The sequence below is a fragment of the Balaenoptera musculus genome, chromosome 5 (genome assembly GCF_009873245.2).
Source record: "Balaenoptera musculus isolate JJ_BM4_2016_0621 chromosome 5, mBalMus1.pri.v3, whole genome shotgun sequence".
NCBI classification, from domain to species: Eukaryota; Metazoa; Chordata; class Mammalia; order Artiodactyla; family Balaenopteridae; genus Balaenoptera; species Balaenoptera musculus.
The window spans coordinates 109,366,516-109,381,047 of record NC_045789.1 but is presented as its reverse complement, the minus strand read 5'-3'; the positions used below and the strand labels follow the sequence as shown (position 1 = coordinate 109,381,047).

The window sequence follows — 14,532 nt, the reverse complement described above, 5'->3', positions numbered from 1 at the left end:
TCAGCGCCTTCACTGCTGAGGGCACGGTTTGATCCCTGGTTGGGGAACTAAGATTCCACAAGCTGCGTGGCACAGCCAAATAATAATAATAATAATAATAATAATAATAATAATAATAATAAATTTTTAGAAAAAGACCAAGACATATGAAGATGGAATGGGCTGCCTCTAGAGGTAGAAAGATTCTCATCACTAGCAGGTTCAATAGAAGTTAAAGGAAACCTCATCATAGGTAATGAAATTAGGATTTGAATTGTCTCACATACTTTGTAACAAATCATATGAATGTAATTCCACAAACTTGGCAACAACTGGCCTTTGGGTAATCTTGCGAAGAGAGCTGGACAACTGGTGCAGCAGGGCTGGGGGGTAGGGTAGGGAGGGGTGGCCAAAGGCACGGGAAGAGGTAGGAGTTTCCATTCAAGGAGGTGCCCTTAAAAAATTATTGAGTCGAGGAAATTTCCTCTAGAGTGGCTGAAGCTGTCAAGTATCATCATCAAGATAGGTTGGCGGCCATGATTCCTGCTACTGTGAACTAGAGTAATAGAAAGCGGCCAGTTTCATAGAGAGAAGAGCATGAAGCAGACCCACAGAATGCATCAGAAGTAAACAGTGGAGTCCTTATAGCCCCATGTTCCCAATCCTGGTACTCCCAAAGCTCAGCAACCCTGTCCTGAGTATCGTGACACTCCAGCATCCGAATAATTTATCCTGTCTGCTTAAGACAGCTTGAGTGAGTTTCTCACTTGTAATTAAGAGTCTTAGTACATAAGAAAAACAAGTCAAAGAGATTTAGGGCAAAGTGTATTAGTACTTGAAACATTTAGGCAGATGAGTAGCCATTGTTTCAACAACAAATTAAAGGTTTCCCTCACACCGAGTCTGGGTTTAGGTGTTCCTCCCACGTGTTCCTATAGCAAAGAGAATTGGTCCGTTATCGTATATTCACTAAATTATAAATTCCACATGAACAGGGGTTGCGTTTTTCTTACCGATGTAACCCAACATCTGGCATTATGTCTTTTATAAATAAGTGTATACTTATTACTACCTTCAAAGACTGATCTGTGTCAGAAAATGGCGGTACAATGGAAACAATTGGTCTGCTTTGCAGAAGACCTGGGTTGTATTTCAAGCTCTGTAACAAGTGAATCTCCATTTACTTACTAGCAAAGTGGGGAAATAACCTTTATTCCAGCTTTATACTTCAGGAATGTACTATTTACTAAGAACCTAAGTTACCTCACACTTCCCAATTCAAATAAACAACAATCAGAGTACAATCTTCCATTTTTAAGCAAGATATATAGGATTTCCTCTCATTTTAATCCTATGATATTTTCTTTATAAACCTGTGGTAAACAGAGATGTGCTGCTCAGATGCCCTTGATGGACTCGCTGCCTAGCTGCAATCAGAGGGGCTCGCTGACGGCCTCCAGTTGTTAGCTTTGTCAGGGTTCACCTCGGCTTTCTAGCCAAGATCATGCTGATCTCAAGATGGCACCAGGCCAAAGATCTGAAAAGGCAGTGAGCGGTACAAGGGTCTAGCCATTTCCACCCAACATGTTCCTGACAGGCATTCTTCCCTCTGGAGCTCCCCATTGGGCAGACAGCAACTCTGCCAGCTGCACATCACAGGATGACAGCTTCTCCGGGCTAATTGTGCATCCTCCCCTCTCACTGGAGTTCCTCTCCACGAAACCGTTTTGCACTTCTAACTCCACTGTAGCATCCACCTCCTGGAGAATTCTGTGATAAAATCAAAGACTAGCTTGTTTCTAATCTAGGCCGTTAATTTACTCTCTCATTTATTTAACCGCTGCTGCTGTTAATAATGCTTCGCAGGCTTTCTATCAGGCGGTGACATTTTGGCTTAGTGTCCCCAAAGCACTTTAAGTCTAGTACAAGGTATGATTTTTTTTCCTTCACATAAAACATTGCAATTTTACCAGCAAAATTATTTAAATACATTTCATTGTATCTAGTCAAGGTACTTTTATTTTACTATAAATACAAAAACCAAACCAAAGCAAAATAGTTGTGACATAGAAAAACACACCAAACTTTAACAGCACCATCTGGTGGTGCTTGACAGGAACTGCTCACTGCTCAATCATTCAGGGAAAGACCTCTTGAAACTGCAACACCTTTGTGTTATCTTCTGTCCATCTAGTGTAATTAAGGTTTTAAAATAAGGCCAAATAACGAAAAATATAACTAAAGTTAAATCAAGGCTTTAAAGCTGGTGAATACATACAGGTGTTGTGTTCCTTTTTCAGAGCTCTGGAGTATAGTAACCGCCTCTCCCCACATCTCTCATCACCATAGTACAGACTATTAACTTGCTTTTTGTTTGTGGTATTTATCAGTGTCTGAAATTTTATACACATTTTTTTATCTTTTGATAATTTGGCTTCCCTACAAGGACATAAGCTCTATGAGGACAGAGCCCTTATCTTACTCATCCCTATAATCCTCAGTGCTGCCTGGCATATAATAGGCATATAATATTCAAAACTTTTTGAATAAATAAATGAATCTTGAGCTTCCCTGGTGGCGCAGTGGTTGAGAATCTGCCTGCTAATGCAGGGGACACGGGTTCGAGCCCTGGTCTGGGAAGATCCCACATGCCGCGGAGCAACTAGGCCTGTGAGCCACAACTACTGAGCCTGCGCGTCTGGAGCCTGTGCTCCGCAACAAGAGAAGCCGCGATGGTGAGAGGCCCGCGCACCGCGATGAAGAGTGGCCCCCGCTTGCCGCAACTAGAGAAAGCCCTCGCACAGAAACGAAGACCCAACACAGCCATAAATTAATTAATTAATTTAAAAAAAAAGAAAAAAGAAATGAATCTTTTTAATTTAATGAACAGCTACATTTAGATCAGCCTTGGAATTACGAAAAAACCCCACCTGAGAGAAAATTTTACTGTAAACTTAGAGATCATGGGGTAAGAATTAAAGAGGCCCTAGAGAAGTGAAGTCCATGGCCAGTTAAGGGAGAACCAAAAGACCTGGCTAGAAGAAATTAGAGGAAGACCAGACTGGTCTACAGATGTTTTTATGTGCTCAAACCTGTGTTAATTACTGCAAATGAATGCCTGAAGGGAACTGTCATCTAACACAATCACATTTAAAACAACACTGACATAAATGTACAGCCTGTGCTTGAATATTTATAGGGATGCGGAGTTGCTACCTCACAAGGCATCCTGCCAACTACACTTGGAGACTTCAGGCTACCAACAGTAGCTTAAGACAGTCACAAGATGGGAGTGGATAATTATAGACCAAAGATTAATACAACCAGTTAATCAAAAAACAAATTAAAAAGGTGTTAATTAGAAAAATTATTTCTGCTCCTTTCATACATCTTATTGTTCAGGAAACAGTCTTACATACATATCTGAAATGATGCACTGTCACACACTCTGTTTAAAGGCAAAGCACCACAGGTAAAGCTGATCAGCTGTCCAGAGTTCTCAGCTTATGGGATCTCACTTCCTGATTTCACATTAATTTCTGAAGGTCAAAAGTGTCATCTCCAAAAAATGTTAAGGGGTTTGTAAAAAATAATCACTTTATTCAATATTATAGTTGTAGAAATGAAGTATATTTTCTTTAAGAAATAAAAAAAAGAAGAAAATGCCACTTAACATCGTTGGTATGTCAGTATAGGCCAGCAGGAAAAAATACTGATAAGCTTGTCTCTGATACCAAGAAGACATTCTAGTCCAAGCTATAATACATTTCCTATGTTTTCACTAGATGTTTCTTTTCTGCTGCTTTTCATCCTTTTCCATATTTCATATCAGAGGACTGGTACAGCCTTTAAAACTTCATTAACAGGAGCAAATTCAGTATCCACCGATTTCTTCTCAGAAGGCACTCTAACCCATCAGATAGCCCCTGTAAAAATAAAATTTATAAACACAAAAAGTGAAAAGGAAGCAACATTTCAAAGTGTCCCAAACAAATTTTATGATGAATCGAATGACAATGTGAAAATATAATTGTGTGATTCCTCATTATGGTTCTTATTTCAAATCTTGCCCCCCAATAAATACAATACTGGGTCTGGGTTCCATTATCCTTCTCCCTCAAAGGACAAAGTTACAAACCAATATGCTAAACAACAGAGGATGAGAAAAAAAAAAAGTAAAGAGAAAAAAATGTTATGTAAAAGTCAAAGAAAGAGCCAGAATCAATTTCCTTTGGACTCTCACAATTGCAACAAACATCACAAACCTTTTTATGGAAAGCAGCTGGTTTAGATTTCCTGCAAACCCTGATATTACCAAAGGAGAAAGCAGGAGGACCAGGAGCTGTTCACGCCTGGGAGGCGAGCCCTCGCACCCCCTGGCAGCAGTGTGCAGAAGCGTCTGCCCTGCACCTGTTTCTTTAGGAGATGACTTGATGGCAGGCAGGGGGCATTAGCTATAGCTGCTGAACAAGTCAAACTTCACACTGTTCAAACAGGAAATCCTTTTACTAAATGTACAAGTTGGGCCCTGAAATCCCCTTTAAAGTATTAAAAGTCTGCTTTATAAAGTTCCAAACTTTTTCTTTTGCAATAAATCCTTGCAACCTCTTATTTAGGAGCTGCAGGATCAAGGAAAAAAATAGAAAGATTGTGTAAAACTATCCACATTAAGAAAAGGTTGAATACACCCTGTCCCCGCTGATGCCTTTAGAACTTCTCTCCTTTTGATCCTGCCTCTAACACGAGTGGGTAAGCCTAACACGAATGGGCAAACGTCACTCAGTTTCCTCATCTATAAAATGGAGTTATGTCAAAGGATTTTAAGGATTATATAAGAGACTCTACTAATACAGTAACTGCTATTCATGGTAATAAGCGCTTGACAAACATTAGCTATTATTAGTTCAGTGTCTCAAATTTCTTCATCTTTAACGTGGGGACAAAAAACTTCAAAGGGTTGCCTGACACAGAGTAGACACTCAAGAATTTCCTCCCTTCCAGCTCCTGGACTCACCTGACTCCCTTGGGTCTTGGGTCTACATGTAGCCAATGTGATCTCCTTAGAACTCATCTACCCCTTTCCTTCTGCTCTATCAGCCTGGCCAATCCACACTCTGGGTACAGAGAGAACTTTCACCTCACACAACCACTGTCACAACTCTGAGACAACCAATACTTCTCCCCTCCACTTCTCCCCCCAAAATTGAATAAAAAATTAAAAGTCTCTTAGTGTATATATCGACTTTGAAGACTGCCTCATAAATTTGCTACTGTAATGCCTGATACTTCACAAAAGGCATACTTTAAGACCTAAGCTTCACAAGCAAAGAATCTGAAAAAGAATAGACATATGTATATATATATAACTGAATCACTTTACACCTGTACACCTGAAACTAATACAACATTGTAAATCAACTATATTCCAATACAGAATAAAAATGTTTTTAAAAAGATTAAACCTACAAAAAAATAAAATAAAATCTTTGTCAGATAATTCTAACAGCAAGAACAAAAAAAGACCTAAGCTTCACAAGAAAAAAAAGTTCAAGATTTTAAGAAAGCGTCCACTAATATTTGCACCAGTGGAAATTACTCAACAGCTGGCTCACACTATGAAACAAAAGTACTGAGGACTCTTTAGAGACAGCTGCCTGTCATCTGCGTATACTGATAGGTGAACATGCACTTTTGGACACATATCTCTTGATACAGTTATATGTTGTGCTTCCTTGTAATTAGTATATGACCTATGTTTATGCATCAAATAAAGCCATGTTTTAATATGCAAAATTATATCAGTAGAGAATATATCAGGTCTTTTAAAAAGCATAAATCAGAAAATATAAAGCTAGTAATACCATTTCACTGTTATTGTTTTCTCCTTTTTAAAGGTACCTCTTGTTAAAGGTGATATCAGATTCCTTGTGAGCATGCAACCCTGGAAGTTATCATGAAGCATCTTATAGCATAGCCAACCTTTATCTCAGATGTTAGCAACTTATTTGATCTGAAAAGACTCATGGTTACTGATGTTTTTTACTTTTTGTTGTTGCTGCTGTCCCATTTATTATATATCAAACTGCTTATATATGATGGGTCCTCAAAGAGAATGTATGCGCAAGAAGACACATCCCTTTCTTGCTGGTGGTACTAACCACGCCCCTATCATGTGCAATATGCAGGCTCACAGACCTGGCTCATCATCTCTTTTGGGGCCTGCAAATTTTCCAGAAAATGCAACACTGTTGCTTCCCTTATTTTCCCAAACTGTCCATTGTTTCTCCCCACTCCACACTCAAGGTACCAGGCATTAGGAGCTGTAGATGAGAAATCATATCAAAGAGGGGATCATAAAGTCCTTCCTCTTAAAAATTTAAATCTTAGATTTAGCTGCACAGCAAGTTACAGAAAGCAGCAATTTTCTATTTAGACTATTGTTCTGCTTTGACTATATCTAAATATAATTTACACCCAAAACCCATAAAGTATACTCTTCTTATTTCCTACTGTTATCTTAGTCAACAATCTTGGAAACTGGCCTATAGAATGTGGAAAAGACAAATGTTTACATAAATAATTGCAAAAGTAAGACAGAAGCAATCCAGAGAATTAAACACTTTTCAAAACCTTTTTGTAAGTAGTAGATAGCTCTGTTATCCTAAAAGTCAAATGCTCAAGCTAAAAGAAAAACATACAGCCTAAGGAGAAGACCTAAAACCTTAAGGAAGAATGGGAAGCTTAAGCAGAATGAGAACAAATCTGGTGCAATGGACAAAACCAGCTCACTGCTTCTGTTCTGCTCTGTGCCTCCAAAGGTTCTTTCTGTTTTCATTATTAATTTTTAATAGCCTCTTTATCCTCTCTGGGAGCCTCTTCTTTTCCTGTTTTGCTATGAAAAACTTCAGACTCTTCTATTGGTATACCTCTGGCAACAAGGGTAGAACAAAGAGGAACAAAAAGAGGAGGCTGGAGTCCCTGTCCTCGTACAATTTAACAAATGTCCCCAATTTTTCCCAGGACAAAAATAAGAGCCATTGGCAGTCTGATGGAGCCACATGGCCACACAGATATTCGGCTGACAAAGAGCACTGCTCTCTTGTCCCACACTGCAGGGTTAAGACGGGAACATGAGTGCAGGAGAAGTATTTGTGACTTTCTAGAAAGTCTGTCCATTCTACCCCAGATGTGTTATAGATACGGACAGGTTAAGCCACAGAACAAGTGAACTTGTGTAATTCAAACACATTCCTATTTTCCCTTTTACTGTCTCATAATAAAATCAGAAAATATCAGTTTTAAGAAATCAGTACAGCTGACACTTGATGTTTAACATATTCCCTAAAAAATGAATTTTCTAAGAGTTAATCTTGGTACGATATGTTTGCCCAAAGTTCCTGTAGTTACTAATGTATCCATAGGTGAAATCAGAATATAGGGAAATGTGATCAGACTCATCTACATTTAAAATGAAAGATCTCAAACAGAATTATAAAAGTTGCCATAAAACCAATTTATTTTTGTTCTAAAGATGGTGTTCGTTTTCTGAATCAAAATAATCTAATATATATATATGAAATCCTTTCCCCATCTTTTTGGAGAGGCAGTAACTCTCCTTTCCTGTCCAATGCTTAGTGGGTTTTCCTCATATCACTATTCAAAGAGCAACAGCAATTAATGGCTCAAAAGTACTCCTTACTGTTATTATTACTATGGGAATTCCATATGTTACAGATTAACCAAAAAGCCCTTTAGAGAAATGTCTCCAGTCAGTGGTCACTGATGCTACAGCAAAATAACGGGATTTTCTCATGAACATGTATGGAGATAACAGTCAGGAAGACCTATTCGTCTCAATTTTGCTACTAACTATAGCTATAACCTTGAGCAAGTCACGAAATTTCTCTGGTTCTCGAAATTTTCATCTGTTTAAATGAGGGTTAAATTAAATCTCCTATGATTTTATGTGATCCAGGTAATTATTTTACCAGTTTGCAAGTTAAGTTGCTGATTACACAAAGTACTTAATAACTTACGGCAGTTTCATTCTCATGAATACTCTAGCCATGAAAAAACTCAATAGGACACAGACGAATCCAATGAATAAAAGGAGAAATCTATTGAGCTTGGGAATGTTTGGTGCATTGGATCGGTCCAGGATTATGAAACCTAAACCTCCCATTGTAAACAGGAAGCTGGATGCGAGTCCTTCCATAATATATTGTCCATTTACTCTGAAAAAGAAAGACCAGAGCAAACAATAAATGAAAATTCCCGGAAAAATAAAAAACTTTTTCCTTAGACTGAAATTCCTATTTCTGCTAAAACATTTTTGTGCTTATTTTTTATTATTACCTTTACAACTATTTTACCATATTTCTGGCTATTCATTTCAATAAATATTTATTGAGAGCCTATTATGTATCAAGCACTATTTAGGTTCTGGGGACACAACAATGAACAAAACAGACACAAACCTTTGTCTTCATGGAGCTTAAGCTCAAAAAAACCTTTCAAACTTCAACTAACACAACTGCCTATGTAAAATCAATACTCATACATATACATCTTTTTTTTTTTTTTGGCCACGCCGCACAGCTTGTGGGATTTTCATTCCCGACCAGGGATTGAACCTGGGCCCTCAGCAGTGAGAGCACAAAGTCCTAACAAATGGACCACCAGGGAATTCCCAATACTCATATATTTTAATTATCTTAAAAAGCCAACTAGGGGCTTCCCTGGTGGCGCAGTGGTTGAGAATCTGCCTGCCAATGCAGGGGACACGGGTTCGAGCCCTGGTCTGGGAAGATCCCACATGCCACGGAGCAACTGGGCCCGTGAGCCACAATTACTGAGCCTGCGCGTCTGGAGCCTGTGCTCCGCAACAAGAGAGGCCGCGACAGTGAGAGGCCCGCGCACCGCAATGAAGAGTGGTCCCCGCTCGCTGCAACTAGAGAAAGCCCTCGCACAGAAACGAAGACCCAACACAGCCAAAAGTAAAATAAATAAATAATTAAAAAAAAAAAAAAAAAAAAAAAGCCAACTAATATATGTACATGAACCCTTTACCCAGAACTTTAGTTTTTGAAAATTATGTTATTTAAATTTCTACTATCAATTTCAAATTAATTTTGAATTGGTTAATGTTTCCTGAGTTTTAATAATTAATAAATCTCTTGTTTCAAAGTGAACTTTTTAAAAGCAAGCAAGTTCTTAACTAAGGCTTCATGAACCCCACAAAGATGTCCAGCAATCTATAAACCCTTAAATTTTTGTATATACACGTATCTGATTTTTCTAGGGATGAAGACCTTTCAAATTCTGAGAGCTCATGGACCCCAAAAGGCAAATTTCTCTGTTAAAGATATGATTTATACATAGGTACATATAAAGAAGGTATATATATTTTTGCTAAACTAATTGTTTTAATTGAAAACGCAATACATGCAGCAGGTTCAAAATTCAAACTCAGATGACGAGACAGTGAAACGTCTCCTTGCCATCAAGATCTCCTGTCATCCAGATCCCCTCCACAGAGAATCACAGTAATCTTTCCAGGAATATTCTATGCATGGAATACCACTAAACTAAGTGTAAATACAAACATATAGCTATGTTTAGGTAGACAGTTACCAAGTGGATTGTATAAGGCAATACAACAAGCACTGCTCAGGTGAAACAAACCACGCTGTTTTGGTGTTCACTGCCTACATGGAACTCCCAAGTCTCAAAAATTATTTTTCCTATGTAATAGTATATCCAGGGGTCCACAGATTTATTCTTAAATGACCAGATTGTATATATCTTAGGCTTGCTGGCCATATGGCTTGTATCACACTTAACACAGTAGCTTGAAAGCAGCCATAGATAGTACAGAAACAAATGGGTGTGCCTAATTCCAATAAAGCTTTACTTACAAATAAACAGGTACCTGTGGTTTGCTGACCCCAGAACAGCCTATAAATGAATTTTAAACTGATACCCTCCTTTAAATAAGTGATCATGTCAATCATTGTGAAATATTTTATTTCCTAATAAGTGAATACATAAATAATATACTTCTACTCTTGTTCTTGTCCACTTCCTGCAATCTCTGAATTTAGCATTTTAAAACAGCTATTCTCTCAATACAGATGCACCCAATAGGTTGCACTGTGTTTTTAAGTAAGCAGGCATGCCTCAGCAATCTTCCTTCCCACCACCAAATCATTCAAAATGATATCTTTTACCTGTAGGCCAAGAAAGCTACTGGTCTCTGATGCCCATGTTCGTCAGTCATGGAGCCGACACTTGGAGGTTCAACGATAACATCATAAATGATTCCTAAATGAAAGACAACAACATAGATTAGATCAGATTCCTAATTTTAAAATAGATTTAGAGTTTTTATCTGTCTCTAAAGGTTCATTTATATTTCAATAGGACTGCTTTGATGTATTATTATAATCAAATGAGGCCCAGCTTACCTCCTAAACTTCAGATAAACCAGAATTTATCTTCAGAAATTCAACTCAGTATTTTAGAATGACTTGCAAAACATAAAAGAAATTCATTCAGTATTGTTTCAAACTCAAGAACGACTCCACAATAAAGCAGGTTTAACATTAAAGGCTATTTTTAGTTCAAGAAAATGTTCCAAATATACTTGGATTTGTTTCTTTAAATTAAGAGGTAACTAGAGAAACTTTCTTGCTTAAAAGTAAAATGAGACGTTTTAAAATCACACCATTAGGCAGACTGGCAGTACTAGAGATTCACAATCATTAATGTTAATATCCATCATTATGTCATAATGTCATCACGATCATTTACGCTAAAGTCCATCAACACTGTTTCTCAAATCTCCCACCGTCAACGTCTCCTCTTTATCTTCACTGTTTTCCATCATCCCCACCTCCAGCTTTTCTTAAGCACAGCAAGGCTGTCTCCCTCACCTTTGACTAACAAAACGATCACTTGGGAATTCCCTAACTCACCCCCGCCCCCCCAAACCAAATCTACAAACTGGCACCTGCATCCCTCCTCACCTCCGGAATTCCCTCCAGCTACAACAGAGGAAGAGTCCCTCCTCCTATCACCATGGGATCCCTTTTGCAATAATAAGGACTCCGTCCCCCATTTCAGAGATTTTGTTCCATGGGCTACCTCTTCTCTTTCCTGTATTTTCAACCTCTTGTTCCCTACATCAACTTTCCCTGGACACCAGATCCTCCTAGTTAACATTCTACTTCTATGCTTCCTTTTTGAAAGGGGGCCAGGCTTCCTTCTGGAGGAAAAAAAAAAAAAAAAAAGGTTAACTCTCTGTCTCCACTTCCTCACTTACCCTTCATCTTTCAGCTCACTCCGACCTGGCTTCTGCCACCACTGATACTGCTCTTGCTCGGGTGGCTAATGGCCTCCATGTTGTCAAATTCAAAGGACACTTTTCAGTTCTCACATTAGGAGGTCTAGCAGTGCTTGATCCAGTTTACTAAATCCATTTTCTTGGGGTAAAAAGATGGCTTCTCATGGCTTCCGTGACACTCCTGTCCGTGTTTTCTTGCTACCTCTCTAGCCGAGCCTCCTCTGCTATAAAACCACTAAACGTTCGGAGTTCCTTAGGGCTCGATCCACTATCCTCTTCTTTGTCTACCTTCTCTCTCCAACTGAACTTATCCCTTCCCAGGGCTTTACTATGCTAATGATTCTCAATGTGCCAACACCTACCGGATCACGTTAGCGCTATTAAAATTAGATGTAAGCTCCCTAAGAATAGAAACTCTATGTTCTTCAATATCTGGCTTACGGGAGGAGTTCAGAAAACATTTGTTGCTGACTAATTTCAACACAAACCTCTTTTCTCAGTTCTAGACTCCTATCTGCAAACTTGACAGATCCAACTAATTATATTTGGTTATGTCCAACTATTATATATCCCAAAGTGACCTCTGGGTTCACCATTCCCAACCAAAAAAACTTCATTTCTTTAGTCTCAGAAAATGACATTTCCACCTACTTGGCGCTCAAACTAGACACCAGGAAAATTCCTTCACATGTCATTCTCCCCCCCACATCCAATCAATCATCATCAAGATCCACTGAATCTACTTCCAAAATATCTTTCATTATACATTCCTCCATCTCTAGTGCCACCAACCTTGTCTACTCTAAGTCAACTACAAAACCCACCTAATTGGTCTCTCAGTCCCACATTTGTCCATACTTTTCCCTCTGCCTAGATACCCTTTCCCCCAATCTTTCAAATTTTGGCTAACATGTCATTTCCTCAGAAACCACATTCTAATGTAAATGATGTTCCTAACTCTGATTGTTTTCGCATAATCTCTTGTTCTTTTCCTTCAATGCACTCATGGCAATTTGCAGTGGAAAAAATAATGTAATGGAGAAAGATTTATGTGATATTTAACGTATCTCAATCAATGACATTATAAGCTTCAGGAGGGCAGGGCCCTTATCTGTTTCATTCATTGTTGCCTCCAGTACCTAATGCCTGGAACTTAACAGGAACTCAATACATTATTTGATGAATATTTCTCAGCAATAAATATTGTTTATTTATAAAGGTACACTCAGTTTCTAGAAGACTCCTTTCCAGTGGCAAAACCGATTCCTTGTATGAGACAGCTCATGGCCTTGGCCACTAAAAGGTGTCCTTTCACTTTCCCCCAGAAATCAGGGCAAAGAATCTCCCTATTACAAACATAGATGGAAAAAGTGGCCAGAATGAAAACTGTGAGGCTCCCAGCAAAGGCCCTGGCTCCAAGGGAGGTAAGGGTTATAGGAAAGATTTCTAGCAGATGAAGACTTACTAAAAAAAAAAAAAAATGCCACATGCATTTTAAATTTTGTTTATTCAATCCAGCACCTATTAATGTGCTGAGCAAATGTGAATGCTAATGCAATGCTAGGACAGTATCTTACCAACATAAAAAATATTTTAAACGTAGTTTATTTAAATGAACATAAGTTAACTGTCACTATTCTAGATTTGGGAGGAGGGTAAATCCAAAGGTTCATCCTAGAACTAAGCCTGCATAATTTCAGATACTTCCCTCTTCAGCGCCAACTATTCTCACAAGACATCTATGAAAATGAAGATGTCTGACTATTCCCTTCAAAATAGAACCAGCTGCTCTTGCTGTCCCTAATCTGTGGAGCTTTAGTTTTATCATTTCTAAATCAAGTACCCCACTTCCCAAAATCTAAAAGTGCAGTAGCAGTGTTGAGTAAATCATGGAACTGCGGCTTGAAAGGGTGGTAGCTATGAAAAGACTGTAGCCGGATTGCCAACTCACCACTATACACAGCGACGCCCCTTTTGCAAAGGACAGGATAAAATGATAATGCAGTGTTCAACGGTAATGCTATTTTCCTTATTTTTTAAATTTTCAACTTCCGCTCTCTCAAATACGCGATACCTTCTGCAAATCTATCTCCAATCTCAAATATTTATCAAAACTGTGGTTTCGAAAGATTACATTCATATTTACTGTTGATCGGGGCAAAAGCAACACCGAACCCTTAGGTTTGAGCTAACAAACCTAAAGGCTGTCAAATCTCTTCCAAAGTTCCAGGGACCGTAGACAAAGAGAAGGTAAAAGTCCCAACCCTCCTGACCAACCGTGGAAGTAGAATGGGCCAAAAGAGATTTTCCCAGGGCCTTTGTCAAATAACTCACGGCATGCAATAAAAAGAGCAACAATCTGGGCTTGAAAAATATATTATTCGGCTCGGACCGCCTGGCTAAGGGGTCAGGAGACGGAAGGCAATGGGAGCGAGAAAGGAGTCCCCTCAAGATACAGAACCGGGCGTGAGGGCAAATAAACCTTTGGGCCGTTAATACTCGGGACCCCAGAGTTTCCCTCCACCCTCGGAAAAGATCGAGAGGAGAGCGATGCTTTCCCGGGCTGAGAGCGGAACACACGCGCCCCCGCGGCGGGCCGGCTCCCCGCGCCTCAGCGCCTCTCGGGCCCCAGGTAGGCCGTTACCTCCGGTGATGAGGAAGTAAGACACCACCACCAGAGCGTACACCGTCATGGCCGACGGCATATGCACCCAGGGCGGCTTCTTCAGCTTCAGGTTGGGACATTCGAGCACTAAGAACGGGACTCGATACAAACTCTCCATGTTGGTGGCGGCAGGGGCAGCGGTCGGCCGCCAATCCCACACGCCCCCCGGGAACAGGCCCGCCCGCTCTTCCCCCGGCGCGTGCGCGGGGAAGGGAACGGCAGGTCCGCAACGCTCGGAGGCAGTGTTTACACCCATGGAAGAAAAGAAGAAACTATAAAAACGGATAAGTGACATGACTTAAAAGTATGTATTATTGAGTCTTGTGAAGCATAAATTTGAGTAAGAAGCTCAGTTATAACCAATGAATAAACAGGTGATTTCTGTACCTTCAAGGACCTGCAGGCCTTCAGACGTGGCCAAGCCGGAGCAGCAGAAGGACCAGGATCGATCTGAGCCCCTCCCACTTGCTGATGTTGGGGATTTGGAAGCTGATTGGACGCAGGACGCTGTAAGTTCCCAGAGCCAGAGGATGAATGGGGACAT

The 14,532-nt window shown here is 39.6% G+C and overlaps 1 protein-coding gene across 1 annotated transcript; it reads right to left on the bottom strand.

Annotated features, from left to right (window-relative positions):
* Positions 1–3,333: 3,333 nt before the first annotated feature.
* OSTC (oligosaccharyltransferase complex non-catalytic subunit) lies at positions 3,334–14,165 on the bottom strand. Its single transcript, XM_036853726.1, has 4 exons — positions 13,968–14,165; positions 10,209–10,302; positions 8,016–8,213; positions 3,334–3,905 (listed from the first exon to the last, which is right to left on the bottom strand). The coding sequence occupies exons 1-4, from the start codon at positions 14,104–14,106 to the stop codon at positions 3,887–3,889; spliced, it is 450 nt and encodes a 149-aa protein (XP_036709621.1). The 5' UTR covers positions 14,107–14,165; the 3' UTR covers positions 3,334–3,886.
* Positions 14,166–14,532: the final 367 nt, after the last annotated feature.